The sequence below is a fragment of the Prionailurus bengalensis genome, chromosome A3 (assembly GCF_016509475.1).
Source record: "Prionailurus bengalensis isolate Pbe53 chromosome A3, Fcat_Pben_1.1_paternal_pri, whole genome shotgun sequence".
Classification (NCBI taxonomy): Eukaryota; Metazoa; Chordata; class Mammalia; order Carnivora; family Felidae; genus Prionailurus; species Prionailurus bengalensis.
In genome coordinates, this window is record NC_057354.1 from 118690001 (window position 1) to 118713412 (window position 23412).

Here is a 23412-nt window from a genome sequence, read left to right on the forward strand (position 1 = left end):
AATCACTGTATCTCCAGCTCTTAACATGCCAGAACACATAGGTGACGCTCAATAAATATTTGTTTAATAAGTGAAAGAATGAATGAGAGAGTGAAGAGAATCAATATCAGATTATGAATGGGGAAGAGATTTAAAAGCTGACGCAGTCTACAAGTAGGAGATTGTTAAAACAATTATCTCCGCCACGCTATCCCTCCCGCACGGGAGGTGCAATTCCTTCTCCCAACTTGGCTAATTCCAGCGCGGGAGGGAGGGGCCCTCCCAGGTGCAGGAGACCCTCGCACCTGCGCCTCTCCCCACGCCCCCCGCAGGCTCCAGGGCCGGAGCCGGGATCGGAGGGATGGGGACCCGGGAGGCCGCCAATGGGAGGGTCGTGGGAGGAGCCCCGGGAGAACAGGGTCGAAGGGGGGGGCAGGAGGGGGATGACGGCTGCGAGAACCCCAGCGGGGCGGGGCGGGCCGGCACGTCCCGGTCGGGCTGCGGCGGAGCGAGCGGGGCCAGCTCTGCAGAAAGCGGCGGCTGGCTGGCCGGGACGGTCACATCCCGCTGCAGGGGCCGGCGGAGCAGCCGCACTGCCTCCCGCACCCGGACTCAGGCCAGCGGCCAGGCCGCGCCGGCACCGCCCCCTGCTCGAGGACAGACTACGCGGCCCGTCCGAGCTCTGGGGGCCCCGCAGCCCCGCGGCCGGCTCCCGCTACGCCTCCGCTCGCCCTCTGCCCGCAGCTCGGTCCCGCGCTGCCCCCCGCGCCGGGCCTGCGCCGGGATGGGGTAGGGGCAGCGCCACGGAGTCGGGCGATGGGCCGCCCTCTGGGCACCGAGCAGCCCCCCGAGGCCTGACCGATCGCGAGGACCGGCGGAGGTGGGTGTGGGCAGGGCAGAGCCACGCACCCGGGTGCCCGGGTGATGCGGGGGCGGAGAAGACGTGGAGGGAAGGGGGGCTCCCGGGATGCTGTGGGCGGTGGGGAGCCCGGGAGAGCTGCTGCCACCGTGCGTTCTGGGCAGTCCTTGAACCCCCCCCCCCCCAACTCCTGCCACCTCCAGGAGCCCCGCCTGGATGTCAAGCGGATGCCCCAGTGCCTCCCAGCGGACTCGGTGGGGACCATGGCTTCGCTGATGCCCCTCTCCCCATATTTAAGCCCCACGGTCCTCCTGCTGGTCAGTTGTGACCTGGGCTTTGTGCGGGCAGGTGAGTAAAGGGGGCGTGGGGTTAACCAGAGCTTGTGGATGGTACCTGTTAACCTGTTAACTCACTGGCACCCACAGACCGGCCTCCCTCTCCTGTGAATGTGACAGTCACTCACCTCAGAGCCAACTCGGCCACTGTGTCCTGGGACGTCCCAGAAGGCAACATCGTCATTGGCTACTCCATTTCCCAGCAAGTATGAATCACCCTTCTGCTCCCTCAACCTGTGTCCTTGGATCTCTGAACATTCCTTCAGTTACCCCCACCCCAGAACTAAGCTCCCCTCCCAATGGTGGGGGAAGCTGGGACCTGGTGTTCCCTCAGTCTCAGGCTGCCTTTTTCACCCTACTCCGTGGAGTGCTTGGATGTTCAAGAGTCCTGGGACTGGTGTGAGACTGCCTTCCTGTCCCATCATCTCCCTGCAGAGACAGAATGGCCCTGGACAGCGTGTGATCCGGGAGGTGAACACCACCACTCGGGCCTGTGCCCTCTGGGGCCTGGCTGAAGACAGTGACTACACAGTGCAGGTCAGGAGCATCGGCCTGCGGGGAGAGAGCCCCCCAGGGCCTCGGGTGCACTTCCGAACTCTCAAGGGTTCTGACCGGCTACCCTCAAACAGCTCAAGCCCAGGTGAGGGTCTCAGCTATTCTCCATTCCCTAAACTTTGGATTCTCTGGCTTTTTACCTGGCCTTTAGCCTCTTGTTTATTTCCCCAAAACCGGCAACACTCTAGCTTAGATGAATAAAAGGATGATTTAATTCATCATACTGCCAAGAAAGGAAGGAAAAAGGTTGGCAGGGGACTGGATATAGACAGGCTGATAATGAATCGTTTGGGGGAAGGGCTTTTAAGCTTCCTTTTACCCATCCTCAGTTCACAGCCTCCACCGCAGCCTGCGTGAGTACTCGCATGCAGCCCTCCTGCTTTTTGGTCGCTAACTACCTGCCCACCAATAGCTTCCTAGAGAGCGGCTACCGGGGGCAACCCTGTGATAAGTCTACCCTGACACTAGTGTCCAGAATCATAGAAGAACTCTGTAGCTGCTCCCCCATAACCTGGAGTCTATTTCCTCCTTCTTAGGTGACATCACAGTGGAGGGTCTGGATGGAGAGCGACCGCTGCAGACAGGGGAAGTGGTCATCATTGTGGTGGTGTTGCTCATGTGGGCTGGTGAGTAAGCAGCTGGACCGGGGGGCCAAGGATTTGGGGGGTGGGGAGCTCAGTGAAGGCAGGACATGGTAAAGGTTGTTGGGAGAAAAGGCAGGGAGAGAAATGGAGTGGGGAGATGCTTAGTTGAGGGGGGTGAGCAGAAGTTGGAGGAGAGGAAGATTAAGAGGGTGGTGCTTGTACATGGGCCCAGAAATTCAAGGATTTTCTAGAAACTGTATGATTATCTCACTGCCCTTCAAGGCTGTGAGTGGAGAGGTCAAGATCAAGGCTCAGATTGTATTGTTGTGTTTCAGCTGTAATTGGGCTATTCTGCCGCCAGTATGATATCATCAAGGATAATGACTCCAACAACAACCCCAAGGAGAAGGGGAAGGGGCCGGAACAGAGTCCTCAGGGAAGGCCAGTGGGGACAAGACAGGTGATGTGGGGTCTGAGGGAGGGAAAGGTGATTTTGCTTCTAGGAGCAGCCATGGAAAGGGAGAAGGGCAAGGAGGGGCAGGAAAAGAAGGAGAATGGATATTTGGGATGGAGAAGGCTACAACTTTGCCACAATTAGAGACTCAAGCCATTTTCTTTTACAGAAAAAGTCCCCATCCATCAACACCATCGATGTATGAATGAAGAAACAGAACCAGAAAACAGATGCACTAGCAACCTGGGGATGGGGATGGGGTCAGGGAGAGCCCCAGCTGGTGATCTGCCCAAGACTGAAGGATCCCAGTTTCCTAGAGGGTAATGACACTCCCACAACCTCAGGCCTGGTACCCATCCTCTTTCCACTGTGAGCAGGGCCAGAAGGTAGGTCTTAGGGTCTGCACCCCTGGACCTGGGGAATGGCTATCAGATGGGATACGTCCTTCCATCCCCCAGGTCCAGGGGAGAGTCACTTACTCAACTGTATCCCATTAGGTCCCAAACGGGACCCCCATTTCACCTGCATCAGGACTCTCGGCATCCCCAGCTGCCCCCACATCTTGCCTCTGGGTCTCAGAGAGGGGTGTTTCTTTGGGGACTCCCCCTCCCCCAGCAAATAAAAGGAAATGTCTGGGTCTGGAGGCAGATGCCGCACTGCACTACTCCAATGTCTTCCATGGAGCCTCGGGTGCTCCCCCTCTCACCCGGTAGCCCCTCCAGCTGCTGGTGACCTCACCCCTTGGACATTTTTCCAATAAAGGTTCTTGGACAAACTGGAGCTGACTGTATGGTATACTGTATAGTATGCTGAAGACATTTCCCTACTGCCTCTCCCCTGACTATAAGGGCCTCTCACCCCACCACCAACTCGACAGGAGCACTATCATTTTTAGGTGTTTGTTTTGATTCTCTAGCCTGGGATGGGTGGAGAGAGGCCAGAAATGGGTGTAGAAAACTAAAGCCCTAGTTCCTTTTGTTTTGTTCAGTGAGAAGGGGGAGAAGGTGAAGAGGGGGATATAAGTTCTCCCGTACCAGTGGAAACTAAGGTTATACCACACGAGAAGGCCAGTAACCTTTTTATGTTCGCTGCCCACGTTGACACCCAAGCTCTTCACCATTTATCCCTGATTCCTCCATCACCCCGAGTTGATTTTCAGAAAAGGACTGAACAGTGTCTTGGGACAAATGAAAGAGCAGCTACACTAATGGATCCCTTGGTGCCTCATGCTCCTATCCTGTGCATTCCTGTACCTATTCTTCCCTGCCCTCACTTTCCCTTTTGTCCCCGTCTCTGTCTCTGTTCATTCTGTCGAAAGTCAATAATAACTGTAAAGTGCAAATGAGTTTATATTCACTCTCCGCCACTATGTTCAGAGGAGGATTATGGAAATAAAACTGAGGGGTTGGAATCCCCCCTGTCAAAAGACTTCTACTTTGGGCTCTGGGGTGACTTGTTTCCTGTGAAAATAGGGGCTGTCCTCTACTCTTTCCTAAATTCCAAGGGGGGGTGTGGTGCCAGTGAGAGAAATAGCTGTTGATGTTTGCATCCACTACGGGGGAAAGGATTCAGAACCCAGAACTGGTGTAGACAGCATATGCTACATTTTCTGGAGACGTACAGGTCTTCTCAACTTCGGATCTTTCCAGAGGAGATATATAAATAACTCTCCTTCTCTGCATCTCAGTCTCTCTGGTATGTTACAAGAATTTAGACCAATAATTCTGAAATGGGCCCCAATCCAAAGAGAGATCAAGAAGTCAATATCCTTTCTACTCAAATAAGCTCCAACCCCAGGTATCACAAGACTTAACCTTAACCTATCAGGTGAGCCAAGCTCCGGTTTGCCCTCTACCTTGAACCATAGAAGCATCCTGATCTGGGCAGCTGTCTTTAATCCATTGCCCCCCAGTTCTGAAGTAGGATACCTTACCTCTCACTGGCTACGGGTACCAAAACACTCATCTCTCAGACTCTGGACACATCATTTCTTGGGATGGGGGTGGCACAGGGTATAGAAGCATGGCATGGAGATGGAGAGACAGGAGTTCAGAAGGGATATAAAGGGTGTTTAAATGCACCAGCTCTGGATTGAATCCCAGTTACATCCTTTACTGGCTGTTAGTTTGGGTCCGTGACCCTTCTAATCCCGAGCCTCCTATTATGTAAAATGGGACTAATAATGTCCTCGCCTTCAAAAAGTGTCTTTGAGATTAAATGAGATAATGCATGTACAGCACTTTGCACAGTACCTGGCAGATAACATGCTGAGCATTCACTGTTAGCTATCATTATTAGCCTTTTGATCCCGTGCAAGTCACATAACGTATTTGGGCTGAATTCCATCAGCTGCAAAAACGTCTATGAAAGCAATTGCCCTGCTTTCCATCAGGGTTATGATGATTAAAAGAATGCATTCAGGTACACTTACTCACATCAAGGCGCGAGAAAGACTGTGATTACGTAGCTCCCCGACTTGCTGAGGGCTTGTGGGCGTGGCTTGAGCCTGGGCTTGCAGGCAACGACGGGATTGGTTGAGAGGATTCAATTCCACTCGCAGTCCCGCCCTAGATCTCACTGCGCCTGCGCACGTTCTGTTTGCTTCGCCGCGAACCTACGTGGTGACCTTGCGAAGTGTGTGGCGCTCTGGTCGCATCTGCGTCAGCGGCAGTCGCTGCGGCTGCGTGGCGGGTTGTCCAGGTAACCACGGGAGTTGTCGCTGACTGGTGGCATCTGAGAGACAGGTGTTCGTCATGCAGTTGAAGCACCTGAGGACCCTGCTGAGCCCTCAGGTGAGGAGTTGCGTGCCTCTTCCCACCCCCACCCGCCTTCACGTTCCAAGAAAAGTGAGGGAACGGAAATTTAATGATGTTGAGCGCCTACTGTATGCGGAAGACCGAAGGCTCTAGCGATGATCCCGACTGTGTGCGGCCGATAGTGTTGAGTAGGCGAGACGGACCGCCAACCTCGGTAGCTTTCATTCCGTTTCCTTTAACATCAGTTGTGTACGGGGCCCCGTGCTGGGCGCACATGTAAACAACGAACATAAATCTGCACCCAAATAAACCAGTGCTTTAGGTGCAGGCCCAAAAGAGGGAGTGTAGGAGACCTTACGTTCCTTGTGATGATGCAGATCTCAGACTCAGAAGAGGCGGGGCACTGAGGGAGAAAGCCTAAACCATGCTGAAGAAAGGCTGGGTTTTGGAGCTAGGAGACCAGAATTTAAATCCTAGTGGCAGCTGTACTTTTAATACATGACCCAATACCGCTGACTTTAGCCCAGGCCACAGTCTCTCTGAGCACTCACCCAACGACTTCATTGGGAAAATGGAAGTAACAATAATAGCAACCTTAGGGGATATGATGGAAGAGTTGAAGTAATGTACACAAAGTCCACTGTAAACCGAAAAGCAGTGTAAAAACTGATAGACAAGAGAGGAGAACTTTCAAAATTCAAAGAACAAAATTATACAAAGCTAATAATAATACCTGCCACCGTGTATGTTTAATATGTTTATTATGCAAGGCAGCATAAGTTAAGTTAGGATTGTGGTTTGTGGGGTCCAGCATACATGGATTTAAATCATGGTTCTGCCACTTACTGTGTAGGTAAGCTTGAGCAAATTACTTAACCTTTCTGAACCTCAGGTTCCCCATTTGTAAAATATGCATAATAATGGCATCTATGTCAGCTTTACGGGGGTAAAATGAGGTAACGCATATCGGGTGCTTATCAAAATGCCTAGTCTATGGTAAGATCTTGTTGAGGGTTAGCTATTATTATTGTTTCCTGCCCCATTTAATCCTCATGACGGTGCTGTGAGGAATCAGGAAGGCTTCACAGAGGATGTGGCATTAGGAGGATAGAAGGAAATTGGGATGAAAGAGAGAGGTGCTCATTGCTCAGTAAACTGCCCCCAAAACTGTAATTTAAAAATTCCTTTACCCTAGTGGAATAATTGGAAATGAAAACCTCCCTCAGTCTTTCAAAATAAGATGTCATGATGCCGGGAAGGGCAAAGGCCCAGGATTGGGCAAAATGATGAAGATGATGAGCAGTGGTTGTTGAGGCATCCTCCACCCTTGGAACCGAATTTAAGCAAGAGTTGGAGGGCGGCAAAAGTGGTGGTATGGCTATTTTCTGCCTCTGGTTTGAGGACCTTGATGAAAGGGGGCCTTTTTTTTTTTTTTAACCCTTTACCTCTGATTTTGGAAGTAGGTGGGATAGGAGTGAAAAGTACCAAAGTTTTAAACCAGACTTCTAGAACCCAAGTAATTCATCACACAATTGGAGCAGAAACTAAATTTTTTATTTCAAGGAGGGAAGTCCCTAGTGCAGAACCATTGAGGACCAACACTCGTGGTGGGCAGACGTGGCAAGAATAAGTCACTGGGAGATGATCACTTCTAACCTGGGCTTCTGTTAAGGGACGGGAGAAGGGTAGAAATGCAAAAAACTAACCAGGTGGCATTGTTCATCCTAAGTCTCAACTCTGATTATCTATCTTACTCCTCATTCTGGAACTTTCACCATATCTCCTTTTCCTACCAAATAAGCCCACACTCCTTGGCCAGGCTTCAAAGACCTTTCCTGAGCTGGCCTTGCTCTGTTTTTCTTGCCTTATCTCCTCTATTCTATTTGCAAGATAGTTTCAGCTACATTAAATTACTGTTTCTTGACCAGACTTGCCTTTGGTCATAAGTTCCCCATTTGTGGATCCATTCCTCAGAGCTTAAAGTTGATCTTTTAAACATAAAATTATCTCAAACTTCTCCAAACTATTATTGTGCTTTGTACATGCCGCTTTTATGGGACTCTTCCTGTTTTTGCACCATATTATTTAGCCTGGGGCAGGAATCAGATTTTGCTCTTTGTCTCCTTTTCAGCCCCTGACCAAGCGCCTTTCTCAGCATTCAAACAAAATATTGAAAAAATGGCTAAAGACCAAAACTTATCGGACCAATTGAATTTACTTCAGCAGCAGACCTGGAATATGAGGAAGCAAGGCCATTGCAGGGCAAATTGGTACAATTGATTTAGCATTGTCACCTCTTAGTGTATTTGCATTATGGGTTTCTGGAAGCACCTGTGCTCCTGGTCCAGGGTTTTATAGCCTTGGAGACCAGGATGCGTCACAGGCATCTCTTTGTTTTAAGTACTATGGTGAGGAAAATTGACCAAAGTCACCCTAGAACTAAAGGAACTAGAAATGCTTCTGCCATTCTAAATGAGCGCCTGGGTTTGTTTTTGCCCCTGCTGCCTCTGCAGGATGGAGCTGCAAAGGTGACCTGTATGGCTTGGTCCCAGAACAATGCCAAATTTGCTGTCTGCACAGTGGACCGAGTGGTGTTGCTGTATGATGAACACGGAGAGCGGAGAGATAAATTCTCCACCAAACCAGCTGACATGAAGGTAAAGAGAGTACTCTGTGTGTACCTTAACCTGTTACTGGGGCCTTGCAAACCTGGCATTCTTCCTAACCGACTCTCCAGCCGTAAGCATGAGAATGGCCTGCCTCGTCTTTTCTCAGGATAAATCCCTCAAGCCCATTATGGTCACGTGTGCCCCTTTTCTTCTCTTTTCTCTTCCATGTGTACTCATTATTTCTTTTCCTTTTCTTTCTTTCTTTCTTTCTTTTTTTTTTTTTTTTTTTTGAACTCTTAGTATGGCAGGAAGAGCTATATGGTGAAGGGCATGGCTTTTTCTCCTGATTCCACTAAAATTGCCATAGGACAGACCGACAACATCATCTATGTTTACAAGATTGGAGAAGATTGGTGAGGATAGAGACTGGGATGTGGGGTGACCTGGAAAAGAAGGGGGAGGCAAGAAGAAATGCCTTACCAGGGAGGGGGAGTAGAAAAGATGATGATCCAGGCTGAGACATGGAAAACAAAGGCCTTCCAGAGTCTGTTGTTGCTTTCCTGCCTTTGCTTGCCCCATGTGTTCTGACATCACATCCCTGGAGGAATCAGCCTAAGGTCAACATGAGGCCCTGTGAGATCCTGGGAGCCCTGGTGATACAGCATCTTTGTTATTGTTCCAAAGCTGTCCAGGCTCCCTCTTATACCTCCTTTCAGGGCTCCTGTGGAATGGTAGGGAACACTACGGGGCCAGGGAAAGTATCTGCTCTTTCTTCCCTTCCCCCAGCATCTTGTGTGGCAATTTATTTTTATGAAAGTGTTTTTAATACGCTTTCCCTCCTTTTTTTTTGGCAGGGGTGACAAGAAAGTCATCTGTAACAAGTTCATCCAGACGGTAAAGTTCAGACCAATCTCTGGGAGATTAGAACACACAAAGGTGTATCAGTATATCTACTTATAAATGTAACCAAGTGTTGTATTTTTTAACATTGAATCTGTCTTTGTACTGCAAGGATGGTGCTGCCAGGCTGCTCATCCCCATCTGCTTTCCCCAGTAAAGCCTAGTTGTGTCCTCTCCTTCCTTATAGGCAACTGGGGTGGTAGCATGTGGCAGGGAGGTTCAGGTTGTTGTAATTGTGCTGAGCTACATAGACAAGGTTATCCTTTCCATGATTTGCTTCCTACAGAGTGCTGTTACTTGTCTGCAATGGCCAGCAGAGCACATCATTGTCTTTGGGCTGGCTGAAGGGAAGGTAAAGGAAGAGAAACACAGGAGAGGTTGTGGGTGGGGATAATGGTTCTGGAGAGAGAAATATGGTTAAACTTCTCCTTTAAGGTCAAGTTGTGTGTTGGGGGAGAATACAGAAAGACCAGTGTTTTGTTTTTTCTTTTTCTTCCCTTAGGACCTGGGTGAGATTGAAAGTAGCCTAACCAGATTCGTGTCCATTTTCCCATTTTCAGGTTCGTTTAGCAAACACTAAAACTAATAAGTCATCTACCATCTATGGGACAGATTCCTACGTTGTATCACTGACAACGAAGTGAGTAAGGAAGAGCGGTACCCCAAGAGCTTGGAAATGTATGAAGAAGCATTGGGGATGTCAGGACTGGGAGACTGTAATATGGAAGCTGGGGAGGACTGGTAGCAGGAACCCCAGGCAGGGTAGTGTGGAACAGGGAAGGGGAGTTTCTTGGTGAGAAACGATAATCTCTTCCTGTATTTCTTTTCTTTCCTCTTTTTCTCCTTTTTCAGTTGCTCTGGGAAAGGAATTCTCTCTGGTCATGCAGATGGCACCATCGTTAGGTATTTCTTTGATGATGAAGGCTCTGGAGAGTCACAGGTATAACTAAAGGAGGCTCTGGGATAGGGGGTAAGGAAACCCAAGATCCCTCCCAGAGGAAGTGGAACATTCAGATTGAGATGCCCAAGGGATGTGGCTATAGGAGCAAGACTTCTGAGAGAGGCATTTGGATACAGCCACAGACAGGGTTTGTGTTCAGGAGGCCAGAGCTTAGTGTTTGTGGGAAACGGGGAGTCAAGTTGATTGATTTTGAGGGTAAGGAGATTATTTTCATTTATGTAAAAGATATATTTATGTGTATGAATTCACAGGGAAAAAAAGCCGTTTACTCTCAAGAGGGAAAAGGAAAAAGATGGGAGATAAAAGAAATGTTCACATTTTACTGTATATAATTCTCTGTTGCTTGAATTACTTACGTTAAGAATTACTTGTGTAGGGGCACCTGGCTGTCTCAATCAATAGAACATGTGACTCTTGATTTCAGAGTTATGAGTTCAAATCCCACGTTGGAGGTAGAGATTACTTAAGTAATTAAAACTTAAAGAAAAAAAAGAATTACTGTACTTTTGTAATAATTAAATTTACATCTCCTAAAAAGAAAGTCCTATGCTCTCTGTGGGCCTACCCAGTGTTGATTAATGTGTAGGTCATCTCCCTTTGGAGGGCCTTCTAGGTGTTTTAAGACCTCCTACATACAAGTATTTTGAGGTTTCCTCTTGAGCACAAGGTCAGTAAGTGTGTATATATGTCATATGTATGTGTGTGAGAGTATACAACAGAAAGACAGTTTGTGGAAAAAAAAAAAAAAAAGAAAGCTTGTGGAGTCCTCCAGATTAGGATGTTATTAGGGTGGGAAAATGTTGGGAGGAAGATTTATGCAGAGTAGGACGGTCAGAGTGCTGGAGCTGTCAGGGTCAGAGTGATTGAAACCCTCTACTTCTGTCTTAGGGGAAGTTGGTTAACCACCCATGCCCACCCTATGCCTTGGCTTGGGCAACCAACAGCATCGTGGCTGCAGGCTGTGATCGGAGGATTGTGGCCTATGGAAAGGAAGGCCATGTGCTACAAACTTTTGATTACAGCCGTGACCCTCAGGAGCGGGAGTTCACCACAGCTGCAGCAAGTCCTGGGGGCCAGTCTGTTGTGCTGGGAAGTTATGACAGGTGGGTCCCCTTTCACATGCACTTCAGCACACTTTCCGTGTACACTCTGCTTTAGCCCAGTTATTCTCAACCAGAGTGGGAGACTGGATGAGAATCAAGAGTATGTTGAAAGAGATCCTGAGGTTTTAATTCATACACTTCCCTCTTCCTGCTCCCACCATCCGTTGGCACTCTGGCAGTTCCAGAATGCACCGGCATCTTGTTGTGTCTCTGTGCCTCTCCCTGGGACTCCACAGTAGAATTCATCTCTACTTTCTTTGTGTTACCATTGCCCCTTTTCAGACCAACTTAGTGTTTGTCACACTATATTACACTTTGATGTTTGTAGCTGTCTGGCTAAATTGAAACGCCCTTGAGAAGAGGAGCCTATTCAAAAAAATTCTTTTTAAATCTCCAGTGCCTAGATTAACATCTAGTATATAATACATGCCTAAATGTTTGGTGAATGAATGAATGAATGAATGAATGATGTAACAGTAAATAAACACCCTGGGTCTGGGTCCCCTCATATCCCTAGAACACTTTTAACCTCAGCTTTGTCGGTCCTACCTTTCTATCCCCTTCAATATCATGTATATCTCTTTCTTCCTTCTTTGTTTCCTACCATTTCTCTTTCCTTTTTCCTTATTTCTCTGCTGCAGACAGCTCATTTTTCTCACCAGCCACGATCTCCTTTTGTTGTCTCCACTCCCATCACTCACCCCACTTTACTTTTGACTTGATTTTCCCAACTTCCTTCTATTGAACCTTTCTGTCCTCTGCTACAAGACTCCCTAGACTGTGTGTTCTTTTTTACTTCTTTTATTCTCTGATACAGCAAGACTCATTTCCTTCAGTTACCCACCCATTTCCACTCTTTTGCTCAGCCTCCCTCTGTTCTAAAAGCCACCTACTTAATTTCAGACTTCGGGTGCTCAACTGGAGCCCTCGAAGAAGCATCTGGGAAGAGGCAAAGCCCAAGGAGATTGCCAACTTATACACCGTCACTGCCTTGGCCTGGAAACGGGATGGCTCACGACTCTGTGCGGTGTGTTTACTAGTAATCCCTTTCTGCATGGGTGACTTTCTCCAAACTAGGAAAAATCTTGCCTTTACCTAAAGTACTCTCTCCTAAAACTAGAGAATCTCCTCTTCCATTTTGACTCCAATCTAAAAATATGACATTAAAGGCAGGAAAGAGAAATTCACACTTTATTAGAAGCCAAAAGAGACAGAGTTCTGTAGGCAGAGCTGATTTCTCTCTTTCATCCCATCACTGTGTGATACCCTTGAGCCCTGTGATTGCCCTCTTTCCATCTGGTTCTTCCAAAAACTGCCAGCCCTTTTACTGCCAACTCTTCTCTAGATTCTAGAACCTAGGTTTTGAGGATGTCTCTAGATACTCTCCCCAGGCCTGTTACCTTTTATGCTGTCACTCTTCCTCCTAGGGCACACTCTGTGGTGGAGTGGAACAGTTTGACTGCTGCCTCCGGAGGAGCATTTACAAGAACAAGTTTGAGTTGACATATGTGGGACCTAGCCAGGTAAGCAGCTGATGGCCTGCCTCACCGCAGTCTTGCCTGCGCTCATTCATCCTTGTGATGCTTTCCTGCCTTCTGGACATAGGCACAGCGTCAACCTTAATCCCTGGCAGAACTGTTCTGGAGAACAGAATGTGTCAGGGCAACTGCTTGGCAACTTTTATGCTGTAGTTCTTCCAGCTTATTGCAAGAAAATATTTATAAACAACCTTTCTAAGGACCTAAGAGGTACAGAGATTGCTACTTACATCTTCCTGGTTTAAAACTTTACTACCTGTATGCTGTCAACTGGGGAATTTGATCAATAAGATTACATGGGTATGTCACATTGCTTTAGGGCCTCTGAACTCACCATGTATGACGTTACAAGCTAATTTCCTAGTCCCTGAGCTCATTTTTCACTATCTCTATACCCTTTTCCTTTCATTTATTATTCATTGGTTCCTTCATTCTTTTATTTTCTCTCCATTCTCTGTGTGTGAGCACTATTAGGTATTGAGAACACCAAGATAATTATTTGTAATACATTGTCCCTTAATGAAGATCATTCTAGCAAGGGAGACAGACACATGAAACAACAATATAGTACACCATGGTTGAAGTCATCACAGAGGTTTTTACAAAGAGGTACAGGAATGTAGAGTGATTGGTTTTACCCCATGGAACTTACAGAGTCATAGGTATTGTGAGCACCTAAAGAGATAACATATGAAAGCATTTCATAAATAGTAAAGCACTGTGTGAATGTGAGATTTCATTTTTACCAACAATATCCTAGGCCAGATGAAGAAATAAGATGTTAGCTTTGTTTAACACTGTGGAGGTGGGCCAAGGGCACGGCATGTTTGGGTTGGAAGAGGCCTGTTACTTACCAAGACTTGTTCCTTACCAAGGTGATTGTGAAGAACCTGTCATCGGGGACCCGAGTGGTACTCAAGTCACACTATGGCTATGAGGTGGAAGAGGTGAAAATCCTGGGAAAGGAACGTTACCTGGTGGCCCACACATCAGACACACTGCTGCTGGGGGACCTGAACACTAATCGCCTTAGTGAGGTAAGAACCAAAAATGGAGGGGTGGGGAATGGAGCATCTTGAGTTGCTACTTCAGGCGAGCCAGTGTCCCCAAAGGGAAGATCTCTGGGGAAAGCTCTACCATTCTGGTTCTGGGGAACTGATAATCCGGGAGTGAGACTCAGGAGGTCCAGAATCCTGGAATATGAATCCTCACTATTGGACTCTTGGACTGTTCTTATGCTCTCTCTCAGAAACCTAGAGACTAGGGCAAAATCTGAGACAGCACCTCTTTTGTGCAATGTCAAAGCCTTCCTAAACTCGATCTCTCTGCCTCCTACCCTTTCTCTCAGCATGGTCTTGGATACTTACCCACATTGTTCCTTATGTCTTCTCCCTCCTCCCTCCTTGACAGGTAGCTTGGCAGGGATCTGGTGGCAATGAGAAGTATTTCTTTGAAAATGAAAATGTGAGTAGAACTTGATGAACCATCACCATGTCAATAAACCTCCTTCTAGCTCCTGTGTCAGAAGGATGGAAAGGGGCAAGGGGTTGAGGAGACAGCAGATAAAGGGGGAGGGTGAAATAGGCAGAAGAACAGAATAAAGAGAAAAGTGGGAGTCACTTTGAACTGACAGTACACCTCCCTCTACTGTTTGTCCCTCTCTTCTTGCAAACTTTCCACCATATAACAATTCCATTCATCCCCAGGTGTGCATGATCTTCAATGCTGGAGAGCTAACCCTGGTGGAATACGGGAGTAATGATACCCTGGGTTCTGTACGTACCGAATTCATGAACCCCCACCTCATCAGGTAACCCCACAAGGTTCTCTAAATTTTTGAAACCCCAAAGAATTCCTTTTTAACGTCTAACTCGTATAACCTCGGGTTAATCTAAAAACTTCATTCTGTATGGTACTTCAGGGCCCTTGGTAAATATTACAGTGGCCTAAGCCCATTTTGCCTTACCTCACCCTTCATGTTTCAGTGTCCGTATTAATGAGAGACGTCAACGAGGAATTGAAGATAATAAGAAATTGGCTTATCTTATTGATATTAAGACTATCGCTATAGGTGAGTAAGACTTTCTCATAATTCTAATAACAGAATAGATATTTATATACACTTCCATATCACAGGATTGTGTGCAGTGGAGAATATAGGAATCTAAGAGGCACCAGGTAAATGTGTGACCCCGCTCTTACAGAGGATATGTGAAATGTTCAGGTGTATGTGTGTGTGTGTATATGTAGATATCTGCATACAGATACACTGCTTACATATATAGTCCTGCCCATATAATTATTCATGTTCTCTAGGCACGTATCTTAGGGCTGGAAATTGTGAATTGTAGAGAAGAACCATTAGCAAATTTATGAATCTTCCTGTCTAGACTTCATAGGGTAATAGTCTATTAGAACCAGAAGGGGGTTTGTTTTCTGCATATTTTGTCATTAGTAACTAGTGATGACAGACTTTATTTGGATTTCACAAATGTTCACATAAGTAAAGTTTAATCTACATATTAATAATTAACTCTGCATTATAAAATGTTTCAAGCATAGGAAAATGTGTATAGAATAGCATAGTATTCCCTAAGAAGTATAGAGAATAGCATATCCGTATAGTGTTAAGAACTATAGTTGTTAAGAACAAGGGTCTGGAGTCAAACCTCCCCATTTCTGTACCTAGTACCTGTGTGATCTTAGGTAAGTTTCATAACTTTTCTGTATCTCATATTTCCTCATCCACAAAATGGGGATCAGAATAGTACCTACCTCGTATGAAGAGCACTTAGACTAGTGTCTGGCACATAATAAGCACTTCATAAATGTTAGCTATTAATATTATTACATGTGTACCCACACCCAGTTCTGTCATGTCCTGACCTCTCATTGTATTTACTTTGGATCTTTTATCTCTTGTCTTATTGAGGGACATTTAAGTTGTTGGTTTTTCACTGTCTCCAGCGTTTTCTGTTCTCTGAGGTTTATACCTAGAGTGGAATTGCTGAATCATAGAAGAGGTACATCTGCAATTTCACTAAATATTTCCAAATTGCTCTCCAAAGAGATTGTACCAATTTACATTCCCACCAGCAGTTAGAGGTCCCAGTGTTCTTCATCCTCTCCAATACTTGAAATTGCCTGACTTCATAATTTGGCTCAATCTTTTTATATGAAATAATATCTCATCGTATTAATTTTTTGTTGTTCATTTGTTTATTGGCTATTTGGATTTCTCCTTCTGCATATTGCCAGTTCTTATCCCTTGCCTATTTTTAAAATCAGGTTGTCTTTTCCTTGACTTGAAGGAGTCCTGTGTATGTGTGTAGATAACCTTATCATTTGTATTGTAGATACTTTGTCTCAGCATCTTTTAGTGTTCAGACTTCTTTAATTTTAATGTAGTTCATTTAATCACTTTTTAAGAAATAGTTGGTGATTTTTGAGGTCTTATTTTAAAAGTTTCTTACGGGGCGCCTGGGTGGCGCAGTCGGTTAAGCATCCGACTTCAGCCAGGTCACGATCTCGCGGTCTGGGAGTTCGAGCCCCGCGTCAGGCTCTGGGCTGATGGCTCAGAGCCTGGAGCCTGTTTCCGATTCTGTGTCTTCCTCTCTCTCTGCCCCTCCCCCGTTCATGCTCTGTCTCTCTCTGTCCCAAAAATAAATAAACGTTGAAAAAAAAAAAAATTTAAAAAAGTTTCTTACTCCTGGGGCGCTGGGTGGCTCAGTCAGTTAAGCCTCCGACTTCGGCTCAGGACGTGATGTCACGGTTTGTGGGTTCGAGGCCCATGTCGGGCTGTGTGCTGACAGCTCAGAGCCTGGAGCCTGCTTCCGATTCTGTGTCTCCCTCTCTCTCTGCCCCTCCCCTGCTTGTGCTCTGTGTCTTTCTCTCTCTCAAAAATAAACAAACATTGAAAAAAAATTTTTTTAAGGTTCTAACTCCCTCCTATATTTTGGTTTTCACCTGGAATTAACTTTTGTACATAATGTGGGTATAGATCATATTTTACTTTTTCCATGTTTAACCACTTATTGGAAGTCCATCCTGTACTCACTAATTTGTACCATCACTTCTCATAAATTGAGTTTCCATATATGTATGGGTCTGTTCTTTTTTTTTAACTTTATTTTTTATTTTTTAAAATTTACATCCAAATCAGTTAGCATATAGTGAAGCAATGATTTCAGGAGTAGATTCCTTAATGCCCCTGACCCATTTAGCCCACCCCCCCTCCCACAACCCCTCCAGCAACCCTCAGTTTGTTCTCCATGTTTATGAGTCTCTTCTGTTTTGTCCCCCTCCCTGTTTTTATATTATTTTTGTTTCCCTTCCCTTATGTTCATCTGTTTTGTCTCTTAAAGTCCTTATATGAGTGAAGTCATATGATTTTTGTCTTTCTCTGACTGACTAATTTCACTTAGCATAACACCCTCCAGTTTCATCCACGTCATGGCAAATGGCAAGATTTCCTTCTTTTTGGTTGCTGAGTAATACTCCATTATATTTATATATATATATATATATATGCCGCATCTTCTTTATCCATTCATCCATCGATGGACATTTGGGCTCTTTCCATACTTAGGCTATTATTGATAGTGCCGCTATAAACATGGGGATGCATGTGTCCCTTTGAAACAGCACACCTGTATCCCTTGGATAAATGCCTAGTAGTGCAGTTGCTGGGTCGTAAGGTAGTTCTATTTTTAGCTTTTTGAGGAACCTCCATACTGTTTTCCAGAGTGGCTGCACCAGCTTGCATTCCCAATGTATGGTCTGTTCTTAGGAGACTTTTACATCTCATCAATTTTGTATTTCACATCAGATTATTGACCTCAGAAATGCAAGTAACTGTAATGGAAATAATAATATAGTCCAGTGGCCTATGAGCCATGAAACTTTGGACAAGTCACCGCACTCCATAGGGCTCATCTTCATGTGTATAAAATGACAGAGTTCTTCTCTTAACCTTTTTTGGTCCCTGACCCCTTTGAGTATCTAATTAAAATCATAGATCCTTTCCCAGAAGAATATATATAAACACATAATTTTGTGTATAATTTCAGGGTGTTCACCGACATAGGGCCCCCACAGCTCTAGCGTTCTATGATTTTACATGTAAATTGGGACATTAAAACATGGCCTTATGATTTTGCTGTTTGTTTAATTAAAAGAAATTTCATTTTTTTAAGTTTATTTATTTTGAGACAAAGCATGCATGTGGGAGGAGTAGAAAGAGAGGGAGAGAGAGAATCCCAAGCAGACTCTGTACTGTCAGCACAGAGTCCAATGTGGGGCTCGAACCCACGAACCATGAGATCATGACCTGAGCCAAAATCAAGAGTCGATCACTTAACCTAGTGAGCCACCCAGGTACCCCTGCAAATTTCATTTTCAAGTTGGTCTTCTCAGCTGTAGACATTAGCTGATATTTGTCTTTAGCTTCAGCAGGTATAACCAAGACAGGATGTTGCTCGTTGTTAATATATATAAAGAAGAGTTGTGAGTGGGCTGTGTTCAGGAGAGTCTCTGAAAGCATCCTAGTCAATCCTGAGTGGTCTGTGCTAAATGTGATCATTTCTCATATTGTCTGCAGACTTCACACCGAACAAACATCCATCCCCAGTGTGGTCAGCCTAACTATAGTCAGAGGTTCCTCCTGGTTTGTATGTGTGCCCTCACCGCTGTTTGCCCCTTAGTGCTCTTACATCATAGGCACTCAAAGTGCAGGTAACTCCTTGGAGCAAATAGGATCATCAAGGTCATTTCATCCATCAGTTTTACCTCACTGGGGTGCTAGAACTGGGGCTCTTCCTTAATGTGCTCAGTGCTGCCTTCCAGAGGATTTTGTGAGTAATGGAAGCCAGTTGCTCTGATCTGATCTGCTAGGAGACAACTCCAGGAGTCCCAGAGAAGAATCACATTTCTTGATGGATCTAGACCTTTGAGTTAACCACAGAGTTAAACAAAACCTCTACAATTTTAGAAGAAATCTAGCATCTTAAGCATCTTCGCAAAATTATGTTGCATTGGCCATTTGCATTCCTCATATTCTAGGCTGATGCAACGTTCGTAAAGCCCAACAGACGAGTGAAGGCAAGACCTTTGCAGGCTGCCTCATGTCCTATGTAGGATTATATGGAATCTATTTGCTTAACCCTATCTCCTTTGCTTTGTAGTGGATCTGATTGGTGGCTACAACATTGGCACCATCAGCCATGAGAGCCGTGTGGATTGGCTGGAACTTAATGAAACTGGACACAAGCTTCTCTTCAGAGACCGGAAACTTCGTGTGAGGAGGTTTACTAAGGCCTTAACCATTGAGTGGTCCATAGAGGATGTAGTGCTGCCTGCCTGCCACCAGGGATTGTGGGGGGCAGGATGGGACATAGTTCCTTGGTGCTATGCCATTAACATAGCAAAAGGCACAGAAGAATCAACATTATGTCTGATATCACAGCCCATCCTGTATTACCCATGAGATTGTATCATGATGGCACCAAAGTCAAGAGGAATTTGGGAGCTGCTTTTTCTCTTACTGTTTACAAGTCTAATGCCCTCATGAAACTGCCTCACCCATGCATGCCTAGCTGACCTTTACCCACACCTGCTACAGTGTTTTTCAGCTACTCTTACCTGACAGCATTGAAACTGGCTCAAGGATAGTCTCCCCTCAGCCCCTTATTGACTCTAATCTCAATATGGTACCACCAAAGAGTTCAACATCCGGGGCAAAGAGACGATCTGGTGATTTTTAATTTCATTTCCATTGTTATGTGAAAGCCACACCACAAATATCCAGGCCATTTAATTTGCCTCATAGCCTCACTTTTGTGATCCAGTGTGGCAACTCTGGCCCAGAGTTACTCTTAAGATTGAAAGTCCAACCATCACCTAACTTAAATTTCTGGGTGTAGATCTTTGCTCATTTGGTCATCTCTTACTTGTCAGAGCGATGATGTACCAAGTCAATATAAACTTCAAGGGTAGCAGATTAGAATGCTTTGAAATTCAGAATGTACCTGATTGGTGGGTTAGTTCACCATGTTTCACCATTAGGGAAATGGTCAAGGTCAGAAGATACCCCATACCCCTTCTAATTGTGCTGTCTACCTCTTTCTCCTTCAGTTACATCTATATGATATTGAAGGTTGCTCTAAGACAATGATTCTCAACTTCTGCTCGTACGTGCAGTGGGTCCCAGGAAGTGATGTGCTGGTAGCTCAGAACCGAAACAGCTTGTGTGTGTGGTACAACATTGAGGCACCCGAGAGGGTCACCATGTCCTCTATTAGGGTATGTCGACACCAGGACGCCTCAGGCATAATGTCAGACTGACTGATTAGAGCCCTGAGGAAGCTCCAAAGGTTATTTGGTTTTCTCTGGCCCACCACCCATAATCTCTGTGATGGAGTTGGCAAGTAAAGCTTAGACTCCCCAACAGCGGGCCAGGCCCCAAAACCATCCTTGTTCAGATTCCTGACATTATATGAGGTCCTTGGAGTATGGCTGTCTATTACAGCCCTGGGAATTCACCAGGTCATAATGAGGAGTTCTCTTAAGCTGGAAGAGCCCCAATAAGAGGGGCAGTTCTGGGCAGTTCCTGTGTGTTGATTCTCTGTTGTAAGCCAGGAAGAACTTTTTTATCAGACTGAAGATCAGACCCTCCTTCCTATCCCACCAGCATCACACACATTCCAGTGATATCCCAACACCTGGGAGGAACCTGTGAAAACCAAAGAGGCCCCTGTGTAAGGCTAGGATGATTGGTATAGGTATGGATAGAACACTCTTTTGTTCTTTTTTCTCCTTTCTTGCCGTTTTAGACTAATTAAGTTTGGGGTTTTTTAGGTTGTTTTGTCCTTTTTTAAAAACTTGTTTTTTACTGTTTTGCTTTGGAGGTTATACATTTTATTCCTATAGTGGTTACCCTTAGAAGTTGGCTATATAACTAACAGTCTAAAGTTATCTAGCATCTAAACCCCCCCTGCAAACAATACAGGGCCCCTAACTTTGATTACCTCCCCTCTGCCATTATTGTCCAGTATTTTGTCATCCACAAAGTTAGACATTACTCTTTTAACACAGCCATAATTTGTTTAGATTTGCCATCATGGCACCAGTTTCTCTGTTCACTTTTTCTTTTTGCATTGCTGATCTTCCCTCTGGAGTTACTTTTCTTCTTCTTGAAAGACAGTGGTTTTTCTTTTGTTTCATTTTATTTTTATTTTTTTTATTATTTTATTTTTTTTTTTAACATTTATTTATTTTTGAGACAGAGAGAGACAGAGCATGAACAGGGGAGGGGCAGAGAGAGAGGGAGACACAGAATCTGAAACAGGCTCCAGGCTCTGAGCTGTCAGCACAGAGCCCGACGCGGGGCTCGAACTCACGGACCGCGAGATCGTGACCTGAGCCGAAGTCGGCCGCTTAACCGACTGAGCCACCCAGGCGCCCCTATTTTTATTTTTTTAATGCTTATTTATTTTTGAGAGAGACAGAGTGTGAGTGGGGAGGGGCAGAGAGAGAGGGAGACACAGAATCCAGAGCAGGTTCCAGGCTCTGAGCTGTCAGCACAGAGCCTGATGCAGGGCTCGAACTCATAAACTGGGAGATCATGACCTGAGCTGAAGTCAGATGCTTAACTGACTGAGCCACCCAGGAGCCCCTGAAAGAAAGTGTTGTTTTTTTGTTTTTTTTTTTTAATTTTTTTTTTTAACATTTATTTATTTTTGAGACAGAGACAGAGCATGAACGGGGGAGGGGCAGAGAGAGAGGGAGACACAGAATCGGAAGCAGGCTCCAGGCTCTGAGCCATCAGCCCAGAGCCCGACGCGGGGCTCAAACTCAGACCGCGAGATCATGACCTGAGCTGAAGTCGGACGCTCAACCGACTGAGCCACCCAGGCACCCCTGAAAGAAAGTGTTTTTAAGATAAATGCTCAGTTTCTGAAAATTACTGAAATGTAATTATCTAAATTTTTTGTTAAGTTTATTTTGAGAGAGAGAGAGTACTCTTTACCAGTGCAGAGCCTGGTGCAGGGCTCAAACTCACGAACTGCAAGATCATGACCTGAGCTGAAGTCACTTAACCGACTGAGCCACCCAGGCATCCCTGAATTTTTTTTTTTTTTTTAAATAGGCTTCACACCCAGCATGGAGCCAAAGACAGGGCTTGAACTCAGACCCTGAGATCAAGACTTGGATGCTTGATCCAAGGCAACCCTGGATCTGAAACCCAGGGTTCAGATATATTCCCTGGGCAACCACCCAGGCAACCCTATATGAAAATGTATTTATTTGGCCTGTTCTTGAAAGATATTCGGACTTAGTACCCGATTCCCGATTGACGGTTCGTTTTTCTTAGCCTTTTGCAAATACCATCCCACTGACTGATTTCCTTTCTTCTGAGAAGTTTATTAATAGCCCTTTCTGTCTTTTCTCTCTTGATGCTTTTAAAGTCTTTTCTTTCGTCAGTGTTCTGAAGTTTCATTACAATGTCTCACTATTTCCTTGTACTTAGTTAGCCTGCTTCATATATTTGTGTGGTATGTGGCATATTTGTGAGTACACGTATTTTCATCAAGCTTGGCAGTTTCTCAACCGTGATCTCTTCAGACGTTGCTTTTTCTCTTGCTCCGTCTAGTCTTGCCCTCAGGACTCTAATTAGGCATATGTTCAATTTCGTGTCCTGTCTTTGTGCCTCTGTAACCTCTCTTTCATTTCCCTTTCTTTTTCTCACTCCAAGCTACATTCCTGATTATTTCTTAAGATAAATCTTTCAGGGGTGCCTGAATGACTCAGTCGGTTAAGCATCCAACTCTTGATTTCAGCTAAAGTCATGATCTCACAGTTTTGTGGGTTTGAGTCCCACGTTGGGTTCTGTGCTGACAGCTTGGGATTCTCCCTCTCTCTTTGCACCTCCCCTGCTCACTCTCTCCCCCAAATAAATAAACTTAAAAAAAAAAAGTTCAGTAATTCACTTTCATCATTGTCTAATTTACTATTTAAACCACCCATTGAGTTTTTTTACTTCAAATATTAAGTTTTCCATAAGGTTTTATTTGGTTCTTCCTCCAGGCTGCCTGGCCATTTTTTTTAGTATATACGCTACCAAAGTGAGCCCAACATGGCCATTTTTGATAATCTCTTATTTATTGCTTAACTTATCATTTCATTTTTTAGGTCTTTAAACGTTTTACACTTATTTTATATTCCATAACTTTTTCCCATAACTATCTTTTTTCAAGTTTTTAAATTTTTATTTATTTTGAGAGAGAGCGAGCATGCATGCACACGAGTTGGGGACGGGCAGAGAGAGAGAGGGACAGAGAGAATCCCAAGCAAGCTCCATGCTGTCAGTGCAGAGCCTGATTCAAGGCTTGAACCCACAAACCACAAGATCATGACCTGAGCCGAAGTTGGATGCTTAACTGACTGAGCCACCCAGGCACCCCATCATGACTATTATTTTTAATGTCAGAAATCCTTGGAGGTCCAAAACTGCTGTAGTTACTATTTCCTCCTTTATAGTGGCTAACTTGTATTTTGGTACTTTTTTTTATTGAGCTCATGTTATGTTGAATATAAACGTTTAGAATCTTAAGGGCCTAAAATGGATTTGTTTTCCTGCAGAGATGATTTGTTTGCTTCTGCAAGAATCAGGCATATTAATAACTTTTGTTCCCTTTATTAAAGAGAGGCTCCCAGTATTCATGAGGGAGTCTCAGATTCAGCCTCCCTATCCTGCTGGAGGACCCATGATTTATTCTCTCT

The 23412-nt window shown here is 45.3% G+C and overlaps 2 protein-coding genes across 2 annotated transcripts in view; both read left to right on the forward strand.

Annotated features, from left to right (window-relative positions):
* Nucleotides 1-468: 468 nt before the first annotated feature.
* Nucleotides 469-3546, forward strand: FNDC4 (fibronectin type III domain containing 4). The gene is made up of 7 exons (XM_043604260.1): nt 469-859; nt 1042-1186; nt 1264-1379; nt 1609-1813; nt 2265-2354; nt 2648-2772; nt 2936-3546. Exons 2-7 carry the CDS (start codon nt 1066-1068, stop codon nt 2969-2971), a joined length of 693 nt encoding a protein of 230 aa, XP_043460195.1. The 5' UTR covers nt 469-859; nt 1042-1065; the 3' UTR covers nt 2972-3546.
* Nucleotides 3547-5371: 1825 nt separating this feature from the next.
* IFT172 (intraflagellar transport 172) overlaps nt 5372-23412 on the forward strand; it is a 34809-nt gene continuing 16768 nt past the window's right edge. Inside the window, exons 1-16 of the mRNA XM_043604261.1 lie at nt 5372-5558; nt 8036-8179; nt 8432-8544; nt 8986-9025; nt 9318-9383; nt 9592-9671; nt 9884-9971; nt 10881-11095; nt 11999-12122; nt 12523-12618; nt 13509-13670; nt 14044-14097; nt 14340-14443; nt 14619-14704; nt 18816-18928; nt 19765-19932. Of these exons, the coding sequence (XP_043460196.1) occupies nt 5520-5558; nt 8036-8179; nt 8432-8544; nt 8986-9025; nt 9318-9383; nt 9592-9671; nt 9884-9971; nt 10881-11095; nt 11999-12122; nt 12523-12618; nt 13509-13670; nt 14044-14097; nt 14340-14443; nt 14619-14704; nt 18816-18928; nt 19765-19932 (1692 nt within the window). The 5' untranslated portion in view covers nt 5372-5519. The remainder of the gene's footprint in view (nt 5559-8035; nt 8180-8431; nt 8545-8985; nt 9026-9317; nt 9384-9591; nt 9672-9883; nt 9972-10880; nt 11096-11998; nt 12123-12522; nt 12619-13508; nt 13671-14043; nt 14098-14339; nt 14444-14618; nt 14705-18815; nt 18929-19764; nt 19933-23412) is intronic.